We start from the raw sequence: 27,442 nt of genomic DNA, 5'->3' as shown, positions 1-27,442 counted from the left end.
CATATAATTATTGGCTTTGGATAGAAAACACCCTAAAGTTTCTAAAACTGTTTGAATGGTGTCTGTGAGTATAACAGAACTCATATGGCAGGCAAAAACCTGAGAAGATTCCTTACAGGAAGTGGCCTGTCTGACAAGTTCTTGTTCTTCTTGACTCTCTTTATTGAAAACTGAGGATCTTTGCTGTAACGTGACACTTCCTACGGCTCCCATAGGCTCTCAGAACCCGGGAAAAAGCTGAATGATGTAATTCCAGCCCCTGGCTGAAAAACATTAGCGCCTTTGGTAAGTGGTCTATCAGAGGACAATCTGACTGAGGCGCGTGCACGAGGTGACCCCATGTTTTTATTTTCTCTCTCTTTGAACGTAAACACGCTTTCCCGGTCGGAATATTATCGCTTTTTTACGAGAAAAATGGCATAAAAATTGATTTTAAAAAGCGGTTGACATGCTTCGAAGTACGGTAATGGAATATTTAGAATTTATTTGTCACGAAACGCGTTGTGCGTGTCACCCTTCTTTACACTTCGGATAGTGTCTTGAACGCACAAACAAAACAGAGGATATTTGAAAATAACTATGGATTATTTTGAACCAAACCAACATTTGTTATTGAAGTAGAAGTCCTGGGAGTGCATTCTGATGAAGAACAGCAAAGGTAATAACATTTTTCTTATAATAAATCTGACTTTGGTGAGGGCTAAACTTGGTGGGTGTCTAAATAGCTAGCCCTGTGATGCCGGGCTATCTACTGAGAATATTGCAAAATGTGCTTTCACCGAAAAGCTATTTTAAAATCGGACATAGCGAGTGCATAGAGGAGTTCTGCATCTATAATTTTTAAAATAATTGTTATGTTTTTTGTGAACGTTTATCATGAGTAATTTAGTAAATTCACCGGAAGTTTGCGGGGGGTATGCTAGTTCTGAACGTCACATGCTAATGTAAAAAGCTGGTTTTTGATATAAATATGAACTTGATTGAACAAAACATGCATGTATTGTATAACATAATGTCCTAAGATTGTCATCTGATGAAGATCATCAAAGGTTAGTGCTGCATTTAGCTGTGGTTTGGGTTTATGTGACATTATATGCTAGCTTGAAAAATGGGTGTCTGATTATTTCTGGCTGGGTACTCTGCTGACATAATCTAATGTTTTGCTTTCGTGGGAAAAGCCTTTTTGAAATCGGACAGTGTGGTTAGATTAACGAGAGTCTTGTCTTTTAAATGGTGTAAAATAGTCATATGTTTGAGAAATTGAAGTAATAGCATTTCTAAGGTATTTGAATAACGCGCCACGGGATTCCACTGGCTGTTAAGTAGGTGGGACGAAATCGTCCCACTGGCCCTAGAGAAGATAAGAGAAGACAAGATGAGTTTGGTCTGTTTATGTATGCATGTTGAAGGGGTGTGTCATCTACCGTCGTTCACATCCCACCATTCATTTCCGGAAGTCCTCAAAAAATGACTTAACTCTTACTCACCTCATTTTGTTATAACATCTTTGGTCAAACAGACGATTACGTGAAACCCAGAATGCATTGTATGTCAACAAACATGGCTCCATACACATAGCTGGAATTAGCTTAGCTCATCAAAATCAGTAGAACCTTCAAAACATTATTTTACACACATACTATGCGCCCATTACAATTTATGCAAAAATCAGAACGCATGATGTATCACGGGTAATTGAAAAACGTGAATAAAATACTAAATATATCAATAATACCACACAAAACATTTTCTGATAGTGATTTATTGATACAAATCACGGTAACCTCTCACTCCCACTCTGAGCCATTCAGTGTTGTTGTTTATGGAACAATCACATTCTGGAATGGAGAGAACGTTCGAACATCACGTGCATATAAAAAAACTCATGCTGGGGCAACCGTTAGAGATATTTGGAACTCACGCGTGAAAGGGCTAAGAAACAAATACAAACATGTTTCAATTTAATACAATACGCAAAAAAAACAAGATACAGATTTATCAATAATGGCTGTTGATGCGAAAAGGCTTTTTATCTTCTTGAATGGCATTTTCTATTCAAAACTTTGGAAGCTTTCAACTATCTAGCTGCAATAATACAGTTAATAAAAATATTGTATAAATATCCTAAAGCAAAAATATACACAAATAATACATAATCTAATTAAATTTCTTTAGAAAGGGGCACAAGACAGGGATGTCCTCTCTCTCCCCTCCTGTTTAATTCTTTGTGCAATTGGTTCAATTGCCAGTGCAGACAGGCCTCAAATGTAACAGGTATCAGTATTGGTAAACTTCAATATAAAATAAACATATTTGCTTGCAGATGATGTCCTGATATGCCAAACCAATACTTAAAACTCAATGCCCCCTTTGCTAAAAATATTTTCATTATACTCCAAAATCTCAGGTTAAAAAATTAATAATTCTCCTAAGTGTTTAAGAGAAAGCAGACATGTGCAACAGTGTCACGGAGGGTGACAACGGTGATGCCCGGGTGTCACCGCCTGGAGCCTGTCTTTATTACTGTAATCAGCTGCACGGAAAAAACATTGTGGAGACGTATCTGACATAGAGAAGCCCTACCTGGCTGGAAGGAGCAACATTTGGGGTGGAAAACTGGGAAAAGTGTAAGCGGAGGGATGGTAATCTTGCCTCTTCTTCATTAGATTCATGGGAGGCTTCGAAGGGAATGTATTCAGGGCGGCAGACAAGCCTAATCCAAAGGTTTCTGCTGAGGCTGTTATTACTACCAGAAAGACAGGGTCTTGTCTCCTTTCAACACGTGAAAACATTGGGTCCATACTTGCGAACATAAACAACCATTTAAATTTAAACAGGTTCTCTGGCACAAAATACGTATCAGCCAATTAACATATTTTATTTACTTGCATTTGACAGAACGCTAAATTGTAGCTGGTCCCTTCAGATAACATGACGTTAGCCCTATGCTAAACTCAACAGGTGGCACTGATTATATCCTGGCACAAATTCTTCATTATAAACTGGGTGGTTTGAACCCTGAATGCTGATTGGCTGACAGCCGTGGTATATCAGACCGTATACCACGGGTATGACAGAACATTTATTTTTACTGCTCTAATTACGTTGGTAACCAGTCTATAATAGCAATAAGGCACCTCGGGGGTTTGTGGTATATGGCCAATATACCACGGCTAAGGGCTGTGTCCAAGCACTCAGCAATGGGTCGTGCATATGAACAGCCTTTTGCCGTTGTATATTGGCCATATACTACACTCCCCCTTGTGCCTTATTGCTTAATTAGCCTATCAAAAGATCTTAGACTTTATATCCACCAACTAGGGCTAGGTGGTATACAGTATTTTACTATATACCGATATGGATGCACAGACAAGGTTGGGGTTTTAACTTTACCTTGTAGTATAACGGTATTTCAACTGCTTAGTTTGGTAAATATGATACGCCACTTTGAACAAAGGGACAGCATGTCGTTTAATAACCCAGCCCTAGCCTGTGGTTGACCAATTAGAATTCCTTGCAATAAAACTGAGCCAATGGCCAAATAACAAAGTATGTCTGTTTTTATAGTTTACTCCGTTTGCTACTTGAGTCATCTCTCTCCTTGTTGCCAATTTAGAGACTTTGTCGCTAAACTTAGTAAGTTTTCAGACCCGTCAAGTGACTTTTATTGGTAAGAGGCTAGTGACAAATTCAGCTTTGGGGAGTTTTGACAGCAAGAGTTTCTATGGTTTTGATAGCATTTAGTGACTTTCCCCACTCAATTCAGCCACAAACAAGAGTGGAGAAGTTGTCTGTGCAACAGAAGTCAAAGCAACGGCACACACACAGGCAGAAAAGCACACAGGGAGAGGGTGTGTGGCAGGAGAGGGGGCAAAATGTAATCTAGTGACAAATGAAAAATAGTTGCCAACACCGGTCTCTCTCTCTCTCTCCTCCTGCTTGCCATGCCGTTCACTTGGTGACAACAATGTTGACTTCCACTTAGCTTCTTAATATAAATCCACCAGCGTTCTATAATTACACTATTAGTTTGTGTATCTTACTGCCCGCAAACTGCTAGTTTGTCTTTTCTTAGCGAGTTGTGGCTAAAATAATGCAATCAAATCACATCACATTTTATTTGTCACATACGCCGAATGCAACCGGTGTAGACCTTACAGTGAAATGATTACTTACAAGCCCTTAACCAACAATGCAGTTTCAAGACAAATACCTCAAAAGTATGAAATATTTAAAGAGCAGCAGTAAAATAACAATTAAGAGGCTATTTACACGAGGTACCAGTACAGAGTCAATGTGCGGGGGCACCAGAGCTTACCCATGATGTTGTACAATGATTTACATGAATAGGTAATCATTTTTGTCAAAGTATGATATATTTAGCCTTGAAGTGGGAAATCCTACGCTTCGTTTCAGGGCTGGGTTTTATTTGAATTTTACCATCCACAAGCATGGAATTGTTTATTATTCAGAAACAGCTGCAAAGTTCTTCCTCTTCGCGTTCACAACTGAGCTGAGCCAAACAGCCTTTCGTCCACTTGGCCGCCTGAGCCATGGACCAAATTAAAATAAAATAGTTTTTCACCCAAAAATGATCATAATCCGTTGGATAATTTGTACATTTTTACTTATTTTTGATTATTAGAAATATATATCTGACCATTTTATAAATGCTATAAATAAACGTGTGACATGATTGCATTTTTTGCCTGGTTCTTTTGTGGCAGAAACAAAACGTTTGGAGAGCATATTGGCACACTGTGTGAATTGGAGTGGTACATGGTGTGAATTCTCAACCACCCCAACTGCTTTAGAGGGAGGAAAGCAGACAGAGAGGCTTTGAACAAAGGACGAGTGAGGTTTTTGATTTCTTGGATGGCAATTTTCTGGATTAGAAAACGTGCGTGAAATGCAGAGAGAAATTCCAATGTCACACACAGTGTGTTTACGTATCACGTTTATATAGAAACAATTATATTGTCAGCGCTTTGTTGAAATACCTCCTTATTAAAACGCTAAGACAGAATTTTCTAAATGTCCCATCGTGCTTCAAATAACTTGGGCAGGGGAGCGCAAAACAAAAAGGAAACATTAATTTGTGTAAAATGTGCCACTTATCTTTTGTGCCGGACCTACTTGTCTAATCAAACACAGAGTGTGGTCTTAGCTGTCCCTTTAAAACCACACAGTCAGATTCTTAAGGACATACCCAAGCCCAATATTTAACAAGCAATCAATTAAAGTCAATGAACTCCATTTTAAGACTGTTCATTAAAACAGCTAAGAACAAACGGTCAACTCTTTCAAGCAGTGTCATGAAATATGAAAAGCAGAAAAGGTTATTTGATTTACCTTCACACCTAATGTGTGCTTTAGCCTAGGGGTTTTCAAACTTTTCTTTCCCAGGGACCCCCACCCAGGCAAACCGGCGACACAGGGACCCCCATCATATGATAGAAAAAAATAAGTTGCATCTTGTCTTAGCATCAGGTGAATGATAATGGTATACTTAATCAAAATGAATAGATTTGGTAGACAGTTTCATTATTTTGACCTCCCCACAGTTCATTGGGAAGAGGAAGTGTAAACTCTAACATAGCGTAATAGTCAGAACGGTATCTTGGCGGCGGAGAGAACATGTTTCTGTTGTAAACGTAATAATTCTACACATTTTCCATTGAATTGATACAACTTTTTTTTATTTGTAAGGTAATTTCCAGCAATTCTACACAGTTTGGCATGGAGCTGAGAGACAACTTGGCAGTTTCCTACAACTCTATGCACTGTATATATACTGTAGTTCAATATCTTTTTTGTATGCTTTCTATCTGGCTTTGGTGATTTAAGTAGACACTGAAACAGTTTTTCCATCTTGAAAACTACCACAGACGGCCCACCTAAGAATTGTCTATACAGACAGAATCATGTAATTAGCTTGAATGACTGTCATTTTCTCCATATTAAAGGGACAGTTAGAGCTTTTGGCAATGAAGCCATTTATCTACTTCCCCAGAGTCAGATGAACAGGAACAGCTAGCATGCAAACTGTTCCTGTTGACTTCCAGTCATTGCACTAATGCTAGTTAGCATTGGCTCGTGAAACTATTTCTAACTTCCTTCATACTGGACACAGAGACATGAACATGGTATCCATGATGGTATTCTGTTGTAGCTAGCGATGTTCATAAAAATAAAAAAAGAATTCACATAAAATATCCCTATAAGTACTTTCCGAAATTGTATTAATTAATTGCGGACCCCCTGCAGTATCTCGCTGCGAACCCAACTTTGAAAATCCCTGCCTTAGCCTACGGACTAAGTCAATATTTAATTATAGCTAAAACCAAATATTCACAATATTAGTCTTTCCGCCTCACCAAGGTAAATAAGTTATGCAATACCCTGTGCAAGTGACGTGTTCCTACATCATACTTCCCTGTTCATTTCCCTGGTCTTTTGAATGGTCTTAATGATTATATCATCAAATTCATGAAAAGCGTGGTCATATAAGATATGAATTCTACTTCTGCCAGAGGCCTTTCATTAAGTTGTTGCACTGAAGACCATTGCGCTACGTTTTTGCCCATTGAAGACCATTCAAAAATCTTACAAAATTCAAAAACTACAAGGTTACTTTCCACATCAAAGTACTGAATTCCATTAACTGAAAAATGTATCTATTGACATTTTATTTAATTTGCACAGAGAAAGAGAAAGAGATGAAGGGGAGATAGAGAGAGACAGTAAGAGAGAGTCAGACAGTGAAAGAGATAGAGGGAGAGAGAAAGTGTTTGTGAAAGTGGATTGTGTAAGAGAGAGAGAGGTGTGTGGGGACCTAAAATAATTTTCCCTCTAAGGTTATTTAACTTGGCCATTTGCAGTGAGATGATTTGCCAAGATAATTGTTGCTGGGGTGACTAAACTCCCCACTGAAGTCATTTTTGGCGTCCCATTTCAGCGAGAGTTGAGGACTGAAAATAGAATGAAGTCAAATTGGATGAAATTTGCAGTGCACAAAGGTTGCCTCTACGTGTAAAGCTCCAGCAGATGAAAATTAGCATACTGCTCATATTCTAGAGAGAGAACTAATTACCATTGCAATGTTTCAGCTTTGCCTTTAAAACTTGGATTGCGTCTCCAATGCCATGGGCCCTGGTCAAAAGTAGACTAAATAAATATAAAAGTATACTAAATAAGGAATAAGGTGCCATTGGGGACGCAATCTTGTTCATGAAGTGAACAACTGTTTTAAAAAGGTCGGCAAATAAGCAGTAATGAACGCGAGGACTTTCAGGGTGAGAAATAGATGGCAGGGCATGAGTATTCCTGTTAGTCAAAAATGATTTATAGTCAAGTTTAAGCAGTTTCTTAACCCTATTGGCAAACTAAGAAGACTGCAAATAAACTAATTGGGTTACATTAGGAAATAACTGAGTTGTCGAACCTCATCACACAGGTAAGACAGGCAATATCAATCACAACGAAAATATTATTTAGAAATCAAATTTCCAGCAATAGGCCTACCACACACTGGTTCTGAACAGTGGATTGAGCATGCCTATAGTTGGTGTGATCGCAGTGTCATGAACATATTAAACATATTGCGTTACATCAAACGGAAGAATACAGACTTTATTTTTTTTTAAATCCTTTGTGGCCCCTAATGAACACCTCACAGATGTATGTGTGAACACTGAAGCTCTCCCCTCACCTGATAGGAGTTGGGCCAGAAGGTGCTGATGGCCAGCTCGGTCTTGACCCAGCCCTCGGTCACCGAGGCGGAGGCGTTCCACACAGGGTTTCCCTGGGCACCGCCGTTCACCTTAATGTAGACATTGAGCGCCCCGGGACTGGAGCCGTCGCGGCTGGATAGAGAGTAGTGGAAGTCGATGCAGTGGGTGTCGTTCTCCTTCAGGGTAGGCAGGAGCAGGTGGGCCTTCTGTCCCGACGCCCGGCCGGAGCCGTTCACCACCATGAAAGAACCTATCAGGGACGAGAAAGAACCAAGACCTGAGCTGAGACGAGGAGGAGTATTTCTGGCCTAGAACAGACCGATTTGTTGTCTACCAGACCTGGGTTCAAATATTATTTGTATTCTTTCAAATACTTGAGCTGCGCTTGACAGAGTGCAGCTCAAAGTGAAAGCCCCACCCCTCTGCCACTATAGGCAGGCTCAATCAAATGCTCAAAAGTATTTGAAAGAAAACACACACTATTTTAACTCACTATTTGAACCCAGACCCATGAAGTATGAGGAATGTCTGCAGAACAACTACTGCTACAGTGAACTATTGTACTTGCACTGTAAAATATTATTGAAATCTGCAGGGAGAGAAGAAAGAGAAAACAAGAGAGCAGAGAGATAAAAAGTAGTGTAAAATGGGTGAGATTCAGACAGGAAGAGTGATGAATAGGTGTGAGAAGACGTGCTGCTGGAATAACAAAGAATGTAATGAGGTGACATATATTCTCAGGGACATTGCTTTGATAACTGAACATCAAGCCAGGCAAATGTCCACCCTGGCAATATTCTGGCTTGTGTGCCTTCCAATATATACACTACTCTGATGTAAAACTACATACACCCACATACATACCGAGCGTTTGTGGTTTTATAGCTTGACTCACATTTGGCAGTAGGCTATTCTACAGTGGGCAAAAAATGCTCGGAGAGTTCTGGCATAAGGCATGTGGCCTGAATCATAAAGACTTTTCTTCCAAAGTGTGACAATTAGATGATTAGGTTGAGTTATTACAAAAATGGTCTCCGGACACTTTCAAATCATAATCGCTATAGATTAACTCGGTAGACCATTCCATGAAAGGAATTATGTAATTTATCTTGAATACTTGACCCAGATGATTGCCTGATCCTAACTGATACACTTATCAAGGGTCGCCCCTTGGCTTCCATTCAAATCCAGGCTGTATCACAACAGGCCGTGATTGGGGCTCCCATAGGGTGGCGCACAATTGGCCCAGCGTCGTCCGTGTTTGGTCGGTGTAGGCCGTCATTGTAAATAAGAACTTGTTCTTAACTGACTTGCCTAGTTAAAGAAAGGTAAAAAATGTATATAATAGTAATAATAATAATAATTACTAGAACTTTAGCACACGAGCAGCAAGGGCAGCTCCCCTTGAAACCATAATGAATTCCCTGACACAAATGAGAACTTAAATGTGTCAGTGGAGAGCAAATGAGAGGGTTGAAATAACGACAACCTTTTTCTAGGCAAATTTTGTCAGAAACCTTTTAACTCACCAATGATAAATGGCGTCTGCTAATGTGGCTAGGGCCATAGGATGGCATGCGGAATCAGACGATTCATCACCGAAATGATCTGAAGCACATCAATGGGTTATGCACAGAGGAGATACAGTATCAATCATCCCAACCTTGGGTCCGTAATCTTGGCTGATAAAATGTCTTATTCGCCTCAGCCACCGCCGTTTTACATCAGCACTCTCGCCAACCCCATCTTGCCAACACACTGACTCACACACACACATACACACAAATTGACTCACAGATTCACACACACTGGCTCAAGTGTACACACACATACGTCCATATATTTGATTATTTCTTATTGCTATTGCATTGTCGTGAAAGGAACCTGCAAGTAAACATTTCATTGGACGCTGTATACCATGTGTATCCCGTACATATGACTAATAAAACTTGAAATTTGAAACACAAAACTCACACAAACACGCACACACACAAAACACAGCCTCCCTCCAACGTCAACACACAGCCAATGTGATGAATGTAAATCAGGGCACCTTTTAACCTCTAGAAGTGTCTACCTGAAATACTGGGGTGTTAAAGGTCCTCACAAGTTTCACATGGTAGAAGAAACATGGGGTCATATGGAGAGACTTTCAAAATGAACATGAGAGACATGAAAATCTATGAAAGTGAAATATTTTGTTGACATGAAAATGTTAGCAAACCATGGCCAGAGGTAAACAAGTTTCAGGGATCTGAACATTGTTTAAAATACATTTTATGGGATTTTCATGGAAATTGGATCTAATATAATGAATTGAACTTTTAGACTTTTATTCCGTGCACCCCATGTACAGTGAGCTCCAAAAGTATTGGGACAGTGATAACTTAGTTGTTGTTTTGGCTCTGTACTCCAGCACTTTGGATTTGAAATTATACAATGACTATGAGGTTAAAGTGCAGACTGTCAGCTTAAATTTGAGGGTATTTTCATCCATATCAGGTCAACCGTTTCACTTTATTGTAAATAATAGAATATATTTCTGATAGTAGGTTTGAGGCCCACCTACTCCATACACACTGATATAAGTGCAATAAAGTACATATTTATTCCCCAGGTGTGCTGTTAAGACTGTGGAGAAATGTGCAAAAATAAAAGGCCTATCGGTCGCGGGGTACTCAGATCAATAGTAATATGGGCAGCCATAAAGCCAATCAACCGGTGAGTAAAAAGAGCAAAATCGCTCCTGACCAGCTCCACACTGGTTATGCAAGTGGAGAGGCCCTCGAGCAACTACAGTAACAACCACCACCAGCCCAGAAATACAGTACCAAACATCATGCCTGTTTAAACAGCTTCTTTCTCAATGTCCATGCTCCTTTTGCCGCAATATAAAGACAATGAATAAGAATTGGCGATGGTAAGACAATAGCCATAGGTGGGCCGAGTGGCAATCATGTTCTCTAACTGTCACTATCCCCAAAAAGTTTTAGTGTTTGGTTATACTGTATATGTGGCCTTGTGCCAAAACATGCATTTGTTTGTAGCAGGGATTTACCACCCCCCTTCTGTACTGGCGGATGCTGTTGATACTATTTCAGAGTATTTAGAACCTTTAACCTGGTTTGGTTTACCGCAGCCTCTGATCATTTGAATAATATTTGTCTCGAATTTACACCTGATTAAACTGTTTGATATTTAGAGCCTGAGTAAGATGTCGACAGACTCTATGAAAGCTGAGTTTATTCACCCCAAAGGATCAAACAGCTGAAATGACAAAAACACATTTCCAATAGTGATGATATATATATACCCCAATTTGGGTGGAGTCTCCTCCTTCTCGCTAAACTAATCTCCAAACCTACACAGATTAATGTAAGAAACCCGTCAAACTTCTCTCTAATTTTGACAAATAGCCCCCACAATTACTTAATCGAGTGGTGTTTTGGCTAATGACATCAGTTATCACTTTCCAAATGCATGTATTAGAGATACAAAACAGAAAAACATTGATCCTCATTTAATTAGGATTTTTATTGATTTTTATTCTCCACAGGAGTCGCCCCTTCATGATATGATTTCCTCTATAAGCTGCATGCCTGACCCTGAATTGGCTCTAGATATTTGTATATCTCTGGCAGACAAACACGCCATAGAGCTAACAATATAACTAATCCTTGGTTCTCTGTAAAATTTTCCGATGTCATTATGATGAGAAATCAGGCCTGGACCAAGGCTAGAAAAACTGATTCGGTAACTGATTGGCAGCTTTTAGGCAATCGAGAAATAGATGCACTTCCTCAATTAAGAAAGCTAAAATCAAGCTACATTCTATGTTATATCTCAGACTCTGCTGATCCGTCTATATTTTGGAAAACAGTAAATGCACTGAAGCGTGGAAATTCCTCTCCTTCCCTGCTTAAGCAAATTGTGTCAGACTCTGGCATCATTATCAATATTTTTTTTTACAAGTTATGCTTTTAATCAACATTTTATCTTGGCAGGCTTTTTAGTTGAAAGAAAGAGTGGTGTGATTGACCGTAGTCAGTCAGGCGACTGCTCTTCTCTCTCCAAGCCCCCCAGTTGCTTCAATGGAAGCTCAGTCAACTTCTAGTGAATCTTTGTTTTCATATTTATTTTTCATGTATTTGTGATGTGCTAGATGCCTTTCTTAAGATTGATGTGGGGAAAAAAGTCCACTGGGGCAGGTTTGCTTGATCCTTTCTTGCTACAGCTTGTTGTTCCACTGATAGTGGAAACTCAAACACATATTTATTACCTGACGGTGGTTTCTGGATCCATCCCCAGGTTCTGGTAGGTGGCCCATATACTGTACATCCCCTTCATAAATGTGGTGACCCGTGTGACCTAAATAATTATCGCCCCATTTCCAAACTCTCTTGCCTAGCTAAAATCTTAGAATCCTTGGTAAATACTTAACTTAGATCTTTTTAAACTATGAAATGTATTCTAAATGATCATTACTCACGTTTCAGACATGGTCATAGCACCACCTCTACTGCTACTATGGTTTTAAATGATGTTATTAATTGTATGGATAGGAAGAAACCTGTCTAAGGCTTTTGACACTGTGGATCACTCATGACTAATTCAGAGGATTTATTTAATTGGCCTGAACCAGCTGCGTGTAGCTGGTTAGAAAATTATTTAACGGACAGAACACATTGTGTATTTACAGATGGTGTTAAATCTGGTTTTCTGGACATTACAACAACAAAATATCCTGACAATAAAAGCCTCCTATTTACCATGGTTCTAGATTAGTTGAATAATCGGCAGTGTCCCTCGGAAGGCCAGTGCACTGGAAACATAGAAAAAATTGTTCAACTGCGAAGCTGTAAATCTGAGACAAGTGGGGACAGTCAGCTGCCTCCCAGCAGCCCAGCCGTGGAGCAGCTGGGGTTGAAACAGTGCAGCTCCTCCTCTTTCTCCACTTCTGTTTTAAAGGATTTCAGACCACTCTCCCGTAGAACTACTCGACTACACCCTGACTACACCCCCACTCAGGGGCCTGTCCAGGGTCCCAGGGAAAGGAGTGTGCATTCCCAGCCCATGCCAATGGGCCTCGGCCCATTTCACACATTTAACATGCCCAATTCCCTGGTCCCTTCACACTCCGCCTCCACGGCAAAGGCAGCCGTGGTGGGCTGACGCCACAGAGCCACGCGGCGTGGACCCCATATGTTCCCTGTCCTCGATGTGTAATGGCCCCTGCATGATTCGCTTCCTCTCGCCTCACCATGCCCTAATTATTGCCATCCAGCTTCATCTGGGGCAACGCCAACACACGTTCGTTCACAGTTTCCCACTGCTCGTCACTACATTCCTTTCTTCATCACAGCAATAGGGCATCAAAGTGACATCGCTCCACTATGTTTTACACATATCCCATAGTAACAGGAGGAACACGAAGGGTGCGAGACAACAAGCCCATAGGCTTAGTGTAGGAATTTCACTTGGCCTTTTCAATATCACGCCAGCCAGCGTCGTTGATCTTCTGTTATTGGAAGCTGGATACTATGATGCTGTTAGACAGGGGTGAGGAGCAACACCCCGGGGGTCCTCGGCTAATCTGATAAGTGGGAAATCAATAATTGGTACAGCAATGCGCCTGAATGCAAATAGCTTGATCGAGTCGCCGACACCAGTGCCTCCCTCTTGCAGTTAAGCTCTGCCTGTTTCCAAACCTCAAATACCTCTTGATTAATACAGTAATTTATTGCTTGTAAACACAGCAACTTTGGTACTAAAGAGGAATTGACTTCCAGTTCAACTGGCAGGAAAAGCTTTTAAAGCATAAAAGGTCATTCATTTAGTCACTTAATTATAAATAAGGGGGGGGCATGGTCTTTTGTTTGGCCCTGGGTATTGATATTTTGTACATTTCTCTGGAAGGTGTGTACAATGTGTTCTATTAATGTATTTGTTTACAACTAATGTCAAATGTTGACAGTTAATGGTTACCTTCATTAATGGGATATTTAAATAGATAATAATTCCAACAATGATTTTAGATCTGCATGGTCATGGACACCAATTCCATTAAGAGATGTAATTAAACTCTTAGCTCTGTTACATTGAAAATTTAGTTTCTAGACATTTGCACAAAACAAAGGCAAATACACAAGTTCAATTTGGGTGAGTGTTTATTTTCAAATAGTTACTTATTCCTATTGATGTTCTTTTCATATTTTTTTCATAAAATACAAGTCTAGAATTCCTTTAGAAGGTCTTGTCAGTTTATTTTTTTTAAATGCTTGCGAAAGCTTGTCAAAAAGTACATTTTTACCTGTTGATATCAGCCGGCATAGAAATAGGTTTTTATCACTCTGTTTGAGAAAAGAAAAATAGATCTTGGTTCTGAAACCACACCGAGACTGTATTATTTTCTCTTTCTCCAGGAACAAAGCACAGCCTTAATCGCTTCGATGGTGAGGCCTCCCTCGATGGCAACTGCTCCAGTCAGGGCCAGGTTTCTGCAAATTGAACACTTCGCAACCAAACCTGCTGCACAGCACTGCTCAGAGGTGTGTGTGTTTTTTTTATTTAAAAGCGGCCAAATCCCTAGGGAAGATCATAGCAGCCTCTAATGAGTGAAAGGGAGAGGCAAACTAATAACACCCTCAAATAAATTATAAGCAAAGCTCATCTGCTAACAATTGACATGAAAGCTGTCTCAACAATGAAATGCAATCAATTTATAATCCTGCCGTCCTGGAGTTCATTCGCCCATTAATAAAAAAGTGTGAGGCATTGTCCATTGTTTCCATTCCGCTGACCTGAGCCAGGTTTCACCAAAAGCATCTTGGAACTTAAGTTCATTTTTAGAACCTTCGTAGGTGCATCGATAAATCTCTGAGCTGTTTCCCAAAACCATTGTTATTAAAGTTGTTCTTGAAAACACTTGTTATTTAATGACTGCCTCAGAACACCCTATAAGTGTGTAGTTAGATACAGTGCCTTTGGAATTTATTCAGACCCCTTGACTTTTTGGTCACCTCCCTGACCAAGGTCCTTCTCCCTCGACTGCTCAGTTTGGCCAGGCAGCCAGCACTAGGAAGAGTCTTGGTGGTTCCAAACTTCTTCCATTTAAGAATGATGGAGGCCACTGTGTTCTTAGGGACCTTCAATGCTGCAGACAGTTGTTGGTACCCTTCCCCAGATTTGTGCCTCGACACAATCCTGTCTTGGAGCTCGATGGACAATTTCTTTGACCTCATGGCTTGGTTTTGCTCTAACATGCACTGGCAACTGTGGGACATTATATAGACAGGTGTGTGCCTTTCCAAATCATGTCCAATCAATTGATTATACAACAGGTGGACTCCAATCAAGTTGCAGAAACATCTCAAGGATGATCAATGGAAGCAGGATGCACCTGAGCTCAATTTCGAGTCTCATAGCAAAGGGTCTGAGTAATTATGTAAATAAGGTATTTCTGTTTTTCGCTTTGTCTTTATGGGGTATTGTGTGTAGATTGATGAGGAAAAAATAACAATTTTATCAATTTTTGAATAAGGCTGTAACATAACCCAATGTGGATAAAGTCAATGGGTCTGAATACTTTCCGAATGCACAGTAGGTTTCCAATCTCCCAACCTCATAACTAGATAGCAAGAAACCATTTCAGCCTATCAATCAAGTTAGAGTAGTTAGCTTGGCTAACTATCTAAGCTGACATGTCTGGCAAGGTTGTAAGATTTTTTGAAGCAAGCAATAACTAAATGTACTGAATAAGACTCACATTCCTTTCAATATTTTACCCAGATTTTAGCAAGGCTGCAGAGAAGAATATTTAGTTCATAAAAAAACAGAACTACCAGTCAGGAGGATACAGACAGAGGTATGCTTAGGTATGCAGAACAATGAACATACAGTAGTTTGGAAGTTTGGACACACCTAATCATTCCAGGGTTTTTCTTTATTTTTACTATTTTGTACATGGAAGAGTAATAGTGAAGACATCAACACTATGAAATAACACATATGGAATCATGTTGTAACCAAAAAGGTGTTAAACATATATTTAGATTCTTCAAAATAGTCACCCTTTGCCTTGATGACAATTTTGCAGACTCTTGGTATTCTCTCAAACAGCTTCACCTGGAATGCTTTTCCAACAGCCTTGAAGAAGATCCCACATATGCTGAGCACTTGTTGGCTGCTTTTCCTTCAATCTGGTGGTCCAAACCAAGATCTCGTACAACGATGTTTTTAATTTAATTTAATTTCACCTTTATTTAAATAGGTAGGCCAATTGAGAACAAGTTGTCATTTACACTCATTTACAGTGAAGAGGTGACTCCGGGATGCTGGCCTTCCAAGCAGAGTTCCTCTGTCCAGTGTCTGTGTTCTTTTGCCCATCTTAATCTTTTCTTTTTATTGGCCAGTCTGAGATATGGCTTTTTTTTGCAACTCTGCCTAGAAGGCCAGCATCCCGGAGTCGCCTCTTCACTGTTGCCGTTGAGACTGGTGTTTTGCAGGTACTATTTAATGAAGCTGCCAGTTGAAGACTTGTGAGGTGTCTGTTTCTCAAACTAAACTCTCTAATGTACTTGTCCTCTTGCTCAGTTGTGCACCGGGGCCTCCCACTCCTCGCTCTATTCTGGTCAGAGACAGTTTGCGCTCTTCTGTGAAGAGAGTAGTACACAGCGTTGTACGAGATCTTCAGTTTCTTGGCAATTTCTAGCATGGAATAGCCTTCATTTCTCAGAACAAGAATAGACTGATGAGTTTCAGAAGAAAGTTTTGTTTCTGGCCATTTTGAGCCTGTAATCAAACCCACAAATGCTGATGCTCCAGATACTCAACTAGTCGAAAGAAGGACAGTTTTATTGCTTCTTTAATCAGCACGACAGTTTAAAGCTGTGCTAACATAATTTCAAAAGGGTTTTCTAATGATCAATTAGCCTTTTAAAATGATAAACTTGGATTAGCTAACACAACGTGCCATTGGAACACAGGAGTGATGGTTGATGATAATGGGCCTATGTATATATTCCATAAAGAATCAGCTGTTTCCACCTACAATAGTAATTTACAACATTAACAATGTCTACACTGTATTTCTGATCAATTTGATGTTATTTTAATAGACAAAAAAGTGTTTTTCTTTCAAAAACAAGGACATTTCTAAGTGACCCCAAACTTTTTAACGGTAGTGTATATATATATTTTTTTTTACATAGAATTAAGCATAATGATTATGGCTCTAGATTGCAGGAAAAATCTGTGTCAGGTGTTTGAAAAATGCAAAATTCTCCAAATATTAAAATCATTGTTTCTTGAAATCGGTTTCTGTAGTCTTTTACTGTTTTTGTCTCACTGCGAAGCAGACAGCGACTTCCCGTCTCATGATTACCAGGTCTCATTACTAAACAGAACATCAACAAAGATCCATTGGTCACACCTCAATGAGGAAATTGAGTCTCAGTCAAAATAAGGGGCTGAAAACTCTGACAACAATATTGGTAGGGACAAGAGGAACACACTTCATCCTCATTGACAGATAGCCAATGCAGCGTCAATAATCTTCTGGTTAAGCCACAGAGAAAGACATCCCCAACCCACGCCTGGGACTACAACTCCCCAAGGCTCACGCCTATAAAATAGCACCTGCTATAGCACCTGCTTCGATGTTATTTACCCAATAGGCTTGAACTATAGGAGATCAACGACCAATCAAAGTATCAATGGCACCTACACAATGGTTGAGAAGTTTCTTCCTTACATTTGTTTGCCAAAAGCAATCTATCATTGAACACTACTGGGTATGAAAATATCTTGTGATACTGTCTGAATGCAACATTTATCACCCCGATCCCAGTTGGTGGGAAGAAGGGGATGCTGAGATACATTTATCCTGTTTTAGGACTTGGTGCTTTTTCCCAGTCAGTGGGATAATACAAATTCTCCTCCACGTTGTTATCTGGAGTGGGAATTACAGTCGCAGGTAGGCGAAAATTACCTTTGTGGCTCCCAGTCCATGGCTGAAGAGCGATGCGGTACGCCCGTGGCGCGACATTGGCTCCAATCCCAACACAGAGGTCAGCCATCATGATGATGGTCTCAGATAGCAGAACACACAGGGCCCCCTCTGTCCACATCCACTAACTACAGTACTCTCAATCTCTTTTTCCTCTCAACCATTACTAGGATGAGTCCCAAATGGCATCCCATTCCTTGTACAGTATATATTTTTTAAATGTATAGTATAGTGCACTACTTTTGACCAGGATCCATAGAACTCTGGTCAAAAGTACTGCACTGTATATGGAATAGGGTGCCATTTGGGACACATCCATAGTCTGATACAACCTTTAGAATATCAGTTCAAACCTCCATACTGTATTCATCAAATCAAATTTTATTGGTCACATACACGTGATTAGCAAATGTTATTGTGGGTGTAGCAAAATTATTGTGCTTCTAGCTCCGACAGTGCAGTAATATCTAACAAGTAATATCTAACAAATTACACAACATATACCCAATACACACCAATCTAAGTAGGAATAAATTAAGACTATATACATATGGATGAGCGATGTCAGAGTGGAACGGACTAAGATACAGTAGAATAGTATAGAATACAGTGTATACATATGAGATGAGTAATGCAAGATATGTAAACATTATTAAGTTAATGAGATACTGTAGAATAGTATAGAAAACAATATATACATATGACATGAGTAATGCCAGATATGTAAACATTAAGTGACTAAGATACAGTAGAATACTATAGAATATAGTGTACACATATGAGATGAGTAATGAAAGATATGTAAACATTATTAAGTGACTAAGATACAATAGAATATTATATAAAACAGTCTATACATATGACATGAGTAATGCCAGATATGTAAACATTATTAAAGTGACTAGTGTTCCATTCCTTAAAGTGGCCAGTAATTTCTAGTCTATGCCTATAGACAGCAGCCTCTAATGTGCTAGTGACCGTTGTTTAACAGTTTGACGGCCTTGAGATAGAAGCTGTTTTTCAGTCTCTCGGTCCCAGCTTTGATGCACCTGTACTGACCTCGCCTTCTGGATGAAAGCGGGGTGAACAGGCAGTGGCTCGGGTGGTTGATGTCCTTGCTGATCTTTTTGACCTTCCTGTGACATCGGGTGCTGTAGGTGTCCTGGAGGGCGGGTAGTTTGCCCCCGGTAATGCGTTAGGCAGACTGCACCACTCAATGGAGAGCCTTGCGGTTGCGGGCGGTGCAGTTACCGTACCAGGTGGTGATACAGCCTGACAGGCTGCTTTCAATTGTGCATCTGTAAAGGTTTGTGAGGGTTTTAGGTGACAGGCCATATTTCTTCAGACTCCTGAGGTTGAAGAGGCTCTATTGCGCCTTCTTCACCACACTGCCTGTGTGGGTGGTTAATTTCAGTTTGTCAGCGATGTGTACAGCAAAGAACTTGAAGCTTTCCACCTTCTCCACTGCGGTCCCATGGGTGATCAGGGAGTACAGGAGGGGGCTGATCACGCACCCTTGTGGGGCCCCAATGTTGAGGATCAGTGGAGTGGAGGTGATGTTTCCTACCTTCACCACCTGGGGGCGCTCCGTCAGGAAGTCCAGGACCCAGTTGCACAGGGTGGGGTTCAGTCCCAGGGCCTCGAGCTTAATGATGAGCTTGGAGGGTACTATGGTGTTGAATAAACAGAATTCTTACATAGGTATTCGTCTTGTCCAGATGGGATGGAGCAGTGTGCAGAGTGATGGCGATTGCATCGTCTGTGGAACTATTGGGGCGGTAAGCAAATTGAAGTGGGTCTAGGGTGGCAGGTAAGGTAGAGGTGATATTATCCTTGACAAGTCTCTCAAAGCACTTCATGATGACAGAGGTGAGTGCTACGGGGCGATAGTCATTAAGTTCAGTTACCTTTGCCTTCTTGGGTACAGGAACAATGGTGGCCTTCTTGAAGCATGTGGGGACAGCAGACTGGGATAGAGAGAGATTGAATATGCCCTGAAACACACCAGCCAGCTGGTCTGCGCATGCTCTGAGGACACGGCTAGGGATGCCGTCTGGGCCGGCAGCCTTGCGAGGGTTAACACGTTTAAATGTTTTACTCACGTCGGCCACGGAGAAGGAGAGCCCACAGTCCTTGGTGGCGGGCCGCGTCGGTGGCACTGTGTTATCCTCAAAGCTATAATGTGTTTAGCCTGTCCAGAAGCAAGACGTCGGTCACGATGACGTGGCTGGTTTTCCTTTTGTAGTCCGTGATTATCTGTAGTCCCTGCCACGTACGTCTTGTATCTGAGCCGTTGAATTGTGACTCCAGTTTATCTCTATCAGTTTATCTCAGTCTCTGTATGCGCCTAGATTATTTTCCCAAGTTGCCCAGAACATATCCCAGTCCACGTGATCAAAACAATCCTGAAGCGTGGATTCCGATTAGTCAGACCAGCGTTGAATAGTTCGAAGGACGGGTACTTCCCAGTTACAGCAAATGCAGCCTCAGGATATGTGGTTTCCAGTTTTCATAAAGTCCAGTGAAGTTCTTTGAGGGCCGTTGAGGTATCGGCTTCACGTGGGATGTAAACGGCTGTGGCAATGACGGAGGAGAAATCTCTTGGGAGATACAATGGTCGGCATTTAATTGTGAGGTATTCTAGATCGGGTGAACAAAAGGACTTGAGTTACTTTATGTTCGTAGAATTACACCATGAGTCGTTAATCATGAAACACACCCCTCCGCACTTCTGAGATACTTATTCCTGTCTGTGCGATGTACTGAGAATCCTGCTGACTTTACCGACTCCGAGAGCCATGTTTCCGTGAAACAAAGTATGTTACAGGCCCCGATGTCTATCTGGAAAGAAATCCTTGCTCTAAGCTCATCAACTTTGTTATCCAAAGACTGAACATTAGTGAGTAATATACTCGGAAGCGGTGGGTGGTGTGTGCGCCTCCTGAGTCGAACCAGCAGGCTGCCTCGAGTGCCTCTCCTTCGCCGGCAATGTTTTGGGTTGGCCTCTGGAATAAGTTAAATTGCTCTGGGGAGAGTGAACAAAGGATCTGCTCCAGGGAAGTCATATTCCTGGTTGTTATGCTGGTAGTTCTGGTGAATTACCGCCGCTCTAATATCCATTAGTTCTTCCTGGCTGTATGTAATAACACAACAATTCCTGAGCTAATCATGTAAAAAATAGTACATCAAAAGTTTCCTAAAAGGTAGTTGCGATGTTGCCATCTCTGCCAGCTCTCCTGGATATACAGAGATAATAACAAGAGGCTAACGATGTAAACATGTTTTTGCCGATGCTTTATATCCATAAAGGCAGGGCCACAGAGACACAGGGGAGAGGTGAGGATATGGAAAGTGTTGTGTGCAATCACCACTCCCTGTAAAATTAAGGTATAGTGAACGCAACATGCAACAATCTCAAAGATTTTATAAAGTTACAGTTCATAGAAGAAAATCAGTCAATAAAAAAAAAATCAATTAGGCCCTAATCTATGGATTTCACATGACTTGGTCGGGGCGCAGCCATGGGTGGGCCTGGAAGGCATAGGCACACCCATTTGGGAGCCAGGTCCAACCACTGGAATTAGCCAGGCCCAGCCAATCAGAACTAGTTTTTCCCCACAAAAGGGCTCTATTACAGACAGAAATACTCCTGAGCACCCCCCCCCCCCCCCCACCTCACCCACTGGATGTCAAGTTCTCTAAAATGACTGCACATTTTAGTGGCCTTATATTTTCCCAGCACAAGGCGCACCTGTGTAATAGTCATGCTGTTTAATCAGCTTCTAGATATGCCATACATGTCAGGTGGATGGATTATTTTGGAAATTTAGAAATTCTCACTAAAAGGGATGTAAACAAATTTGTGCACAACATTTTAGAGGAATAAGCTTTTTGTGCATATGGAAAATTTCTGGCATCTTTTATTTCAGCTCATGAAAAATGGGACCAACACTTCACATGTTGCGTATATATTATTGTTCAGTATAAAAGTATAACAAAGCTTAATATTGTTTTTACATTGGTGATTTATGTCGCTGTGAATTAAACATTAGCTTTCACACACGCCAGGCGTTGATTAATGATAGAACTGAGGTGCTATTTTGTTTTCATATTGACTCTTTACGATTACGCTCCCCTTTCTGCAGCCCTGCGTAATAAAACAAGTACAGGGTAATTGGCTTTTTAATGGGTTTGCGTATCAATACCATTTGAAGAGTTGTCTCCTCGAGGCTCATTTCCTAAGTCATGCCGCTGTGCGATTCTGAAAAATAAAGCCCGGGACTTAAGCACTGAGCAGTCCTGAGGATCATTCCGGAAGCAACGCTTGAGCTCCCGCTGAAATTGTCTTGTCAAAGATTAACTTTGGAATGCAGAGCAGTGATATGGCACCTCCTTGCCAGGCTCCCACGTTTTAGCGCTGGTGGGGAGATTGGACCGATGGAGAGGGGAAGGGGACAGCAATGCTTCTTACCCCCATGCTTGTCAGAAGATGGAAGAATTGGATCCCTTGGTATTGCAGTATAAAGTCTACACACTTAGAAAAAAAGGTGCTATCTAGAACCTAAAAGTGTTATACGACTGTCTCCATAGAAGAACCCTTTGAAGAACCCTTTTTGGTTCCAGGTAAAGCCCTTTTGAAGTCCATTCAGAGCCCTTTCCACAGAGGGTTCTACATGGAACCCAAAAGGGTTATCCTATGGGGACAACCAAAGAACACACAACTTTTTATTTAATTAACTAGGCAAGTCAGTTAAGAACAAATTCTTATTTACAGTGACAGCCTAGGAACAGTGGGTTAACTGCCTTGTTCAAGGGCAGAACGACAGATTTTTACCTTGTCAGCTCGGGGATTCAATCTAGCAACCTTTCTGTTACTGGCCCAACGCTCTAACCACTAGGCTACCTGCCGCTCCTACGTCATTCCGATTTAGCTGCGATTGCATTAATAACCCCAACTATCTCATTTTTCAGTTCTGTCAATGGTACGAGCAGAGTGGGGCTGTAGGTGGAGTAGGAAATAATGGACGTTATCTAGCATGAACTTTCTATCTCGAAAATGGATATAATGACTGATATATACATTTGTGTATTACTCATTTAAATGTAAATGACTTCTCAGTGGTTAATGGTGCTTCTTAATATCTAATTGGACTTTATCTGATGAACACATTAATATCAGCTTGGGGATTCAAACTTGCAACCTTTTGGTTACAAGTCCAACACGCTAACCACTAGGCTACGCTGCCGCCGTGTGTGTTTCACATACTGTCAAACAGCAGAGAACAGAGGAAAGAGAGGCTTTTTGAACGGTCCAATTTGAACAGTCCTCTACATGTGTCACTTACTGGCAATGAAAACAAATTCAGGAACAGATAGCAGCTGAGCATGTGCAAATTAATGGATGTTTGACATCTCTTCTAATATGTGACCCACCACCACAATTCGGTCTTATGTAGCAACATTTTAAATGGGGTTTTTGTACATTGGTTAAAAGTACAGACTCAGAGCTACCAAATAGTACACTGCTCAAAAAAATAAAGGGAACACTAAAATAACACATCCTAGATCTGAATGAATGAAATAATCTTATTAAATACTTTTTTCTTTACATAGTTGAATGTGCTGACAACAAAATCACACAAAAATAATCAATGGAAATCCAATTTATCAACCCATGGATGTCTGGATTTGTAGTCACTCAAAATTAAAGAAAAAAACACAATACAGGCTGATCCAACTTTGATGTAATGTCCTTAAAACAAGTCAAAATGAGGCTCAGTAGTGTGTGTGGCCTCCACGTGCCTGTATGACCTCCCTACAACGCCTGGGCATGCTCCTGATGAGGTGGCGGATGGTCTCCTGAGGGATCTCCTCCCAGACCTGGACTAAAGCATTTGCCAACTCCTGGACAGTCTGTCGTGCAACATGGCGTTGGTGGATGGAGCGAGACATGATGTCCCAGATGTGCTCAATTGGATTCAGGTCCAGTCCATAGCATCAATGCCTTCCACTTGCAGGAACTGCTGACACACTCCAGCCAAATGAGGTCTAGCATTGACTTGCATTAGGAGGAACCCAGGGCCAACCACACCAGCATATGGTCTCACAAGGGGTCTGAGGATGTCATCCCGGTACCTAATGGCAGTCAGGCTACCTCTGGCGAGCACATGGAGGGCTGTGCGGCACCCCAAAGAAATGCCACCCCACACCATGACTGACCCACCGCCAAACCGATCATGCTGGAGGATGTTGCAGGCAGCAGAACATTCTCCACGGCGTCTCCAGACTCTGTCACGTCTGTCATATGTGCTCAGTGTGAACCTGCTTTCATCTGTGAAGAGCATAGGGCGCCAGTGGCGAATTTGCCAATCTTGGTGTTCTCTGGCAAATGCCAAATGTCTTGCACGGTGTTGGGCTGTAAGCACAACCCCCACCTGTGGACGTCAGGCCCTCATACCACCCTCATGGAGTCTGTTTCTGACCGTTTGAGCAGACACATGCACATTTGTGGCCTGCTGGAGGTCATTTTGCAGGGCTCTGGCAGTGCTCCTCCTGCTCCTCCTTGCACAAAGGCGGAGGTAGTGGTCCTGCTGCTGCGTTGTTGCCCTCCTACGGCCTCCTCCACGTCTCCTGATGTACTGGCCTGTCTCCTGGTTGCGCCTCCATGCTCTGGACACTACGCTGACAGACACAGCAAACCTTCTTGCCACAGCTCGCATTGATGTGCCATCCTGGATGAGCTGCACTACCTGAGACACTTGTGTGGGTTGTAGACTCCGTCTCATGCTACCACTAGAGTGAAAGCACCGCCAGCATTCAAAAGTGACCAAAACATCAGCCAGGTTGCATAGGAACTGAGAAGTAGTCTGTGGTCACCACCTGCAGAACCACTCCTTTATTGGGGGTGTCTTGCTAATTGCCTATAATTTCCACCTGTTGTCTATTCCATTTGCACAACAGCATGTGACATTTATTGTCAATCAGTGTTGCTTCCTAAGTTGACAGTTTGATTTCACAGAAGTGTGATTGACTTGGAGTTACATTGTGTTGTTTAAGTGTTCCCTTTTTTTTGAGCAGTGTATATCATACACTGCAGTTGAGGAACAATGGGGAAGAAATTCTGCTTTGAAAGTTGATAAACTTGTAAACTTTGATGGCCTACCCCGGCCAAACCCTAACCAGGATGACGCCGGGCCAATTGTGTGCCGCCCTATGGGACTCCCAATCACGGCCGGTTATGATACAGTCTGGAATCGAACCAGGGTCTGTAGTGACCCCTCTAGCACTGAGATACAGTGCCTTAGACTGCTGCGCCACTCGGGTTTTGACACCAGCTCGAGTTCAATATGCAAGGAACACATAAAATATGAATTATAAGGAATTCTGGTGTAGCATTGGGGCCAAAACTACAGACCTTGCCTTCTGTGTACTGGCTAAGAAAGGTCACTGAATTTCATGAGGCATATTCAATATCATCCACACAGAGAGCAAAGCCTCAGCTCCAGCCCTAGACCAACAACAGAATATCTGAGGCAAAAGGTAACTCTCAAATGGGCTTTCAGATAAGCTGCTAGTCATTGTTCCCCAAGGCTCATAAGGTAAATGCATACAGAGGCTAACATTCAGCAAAGGGCATCGATGGCTTGAATTACAGGCCAGACAAAAGAGCACTCAGGTGGAATCACAATGTTATTTCGGCAGATAAGCTCGGGTCCCTGTGGACTGCGGAAAGGCAAACAACTGAACAAAAGTTTGAGAGCCTCCGTTTCGTTATGCCACACAATTATTATTAGAGAGGAGCACTTGAGCATCTCGTTGGCTCCCTTAACGTATTGATGTAGTATAGCATCTACTGATAATTCGTCTATTATGTAACATCTTGGAGCTGGGAGCATCTATAGTAATTAAATATTTAAAAAATTAATGTTTAGACAATTTTAATAGAAAAAAGCCTGTCCTGTTGCCCATAAGGTTTGGAACTTTAGATCCATGTTTAGTCATAAGAGAGCCAGCCAAGCATTTTATTTTGATGGGTTTCCCTTTATTCATCCAAAACACACCACTGGCTCAACAGCTATATTGTGGGAATTATATATTGTGGGAATGGAGGGATGGCACACAATGGTGTCAATGGAGTCTTGGTGATGACTGATGAAACAGTAGTCCCTGTGGTACAGTGCACAATTTAGGGAGTACTGTGGTACAGTTGAAAGTGAGAGGCATGGAGAGGCATAAAGTGGTGAGCTCCTGGTGCCCATTAGCATTGCCTGGAATATTTCCCTCTCACAGAAATAGGCTACTTCCCAACACTATTCCCGAATCCTCCACCCACCACCTCCTCTCCGTCATGTTAATCTTCTGGAGCGAACGGAGAACCTCCCTTCAATAACTCTGTGCCGAAGCGTCATCTTTATTGCAGAGAGCGATAGCCTGCGCTACAAACACTTGTTTCATTAAGCACGCTTAAAGTCCCACACGTTACTGTGCATTTATTTCACTACCCTGGATTGATTCAGAGAAACACTTGAAATATGACTTGAAATATGTTTTCATCTGCTACTGCTCTACTCTAGAAATTAAATGAATAAATACATGGTGGGAGACTACCTCGGGAAAAAATGTGAAAGCACATTTCTTAGTACTATTGTGGTCTGGTGAAATGGGTTCGGGTTGGAGATAAATGATTCTAAAGAGACATATGACATGAAAAGATCGCTGTCATCCATAATCAACGTGTCAGTTTGAGTGACGTCAATGAGCTGTTTGTTCTCATTACCAAATGACACATTTCCTACGCCATACAGTATATCAAAGAAATTGCTTGTTTAATAATAACAATATATTATTCAACAAAGACATGCGTGAATAACAACTAGAATGTATATAACGTCATATTTGCACAGTTATAAATCATATTCTGTTCATCCCAAAACAGTGGCTGAAGTATACTGTAAATCCAAGCCGAGTGTGTGTGTTTGTGTGTGTGTACATGCTTCTGTATGTTTGAAGGTCTACACTAAGAAATTAAGTGTTGAAATTAATTAAACAATTGTGTGCTTGTTCACCTGGGGGGAGATGCAGACCTCTTTAAAACAAGGGCGTTGCAAGATGGCCAGTCAGTTACTTAGAACAGCACAGAATTTGGCACAGTCGCTACTCTCCATAGAGGCCAGTGATGGAGACAGCTAAGGCACAGCCATCTGTCTATAACAGCATAACTAGAACTAGAAATCAATCCTGCTTACTAACATTCATTACTTTTCTGTTTAATTACTTAATGTGGGGCTGTAACGTCAAGAACTGTAATTATGTAGAATTAGAGCTATCAAGCATTTACGCTAGCACTGTATCACTCAGGGTTGCTACTACTAACTCGTTTGGCACTTATTCTGATGCAGTGGGTTAGCGTTAGCGCAGGCTATGGGGAACACACTTGTATTAATGTAAGTAGGGATGGCTAAGTAGGGTATCTGCTTTGCCATTTTGACTGTGTCTCTATGGCTGGTTCAGATTGGCTTCCAAGTCAAATGAAAACAATTGTTGCGGCCAACTAATGGCCATGAGAAAATCTATTTACACATATCCTTTGGTTGGGGTTCTACCACTGATGATGACACTCTAAATATTCAATGTTTATTGCAACATATGTATAAGTAGATAGCAACGAAAGACGATCTAAGGCAATGAGATGGACAACTCAGAA

At 41.3% G+C, this 27,442-nt stretch overlaps 1 protein-coding gene across 1 annotated transcript in view; it reads right to left on the bottom strand.

Annotated features, from left to right (window-relative positions):
• Window positions 1-27,442, bottom strand: part of LOC106582631 (receptor-type tyrosine-protein phosphatase T) — a 593,162-nt gene that overhangs the window by 413,003 nt on the left and 152,717 nt on the right. Inside the window, exon 3 of the mRNA XM_082967335.1 lies at window positions 7,712-7,983. Within this exon, the coding sequence (XP_082823461.1) occupies window positions 7,712-7,983 (272 nt within the window). The remainder of the gene's footprint in view (window positions 1-7,711; window positions 7,984-27,442) is intronic.

This window comes from Salmo salar, chromosome 22 (genome assembly GCF_965601325.2).
Source record: "Salmo salar chromosome 22, fSalSal1, whole genome shotgun sequence".
Taxonomy (NCBI): domain Eukaryota; kingdom Metazoa; phylum Chordata; class Actinopteri; order Salmoniformes; family Salmonidae; genus Salmo; species Salmo salar.
The sequence above is the reverse complement of the archived record's forward strand: the minus strand, read 5'-3'. Positions and strand labels throughout refer to the sequence as shown.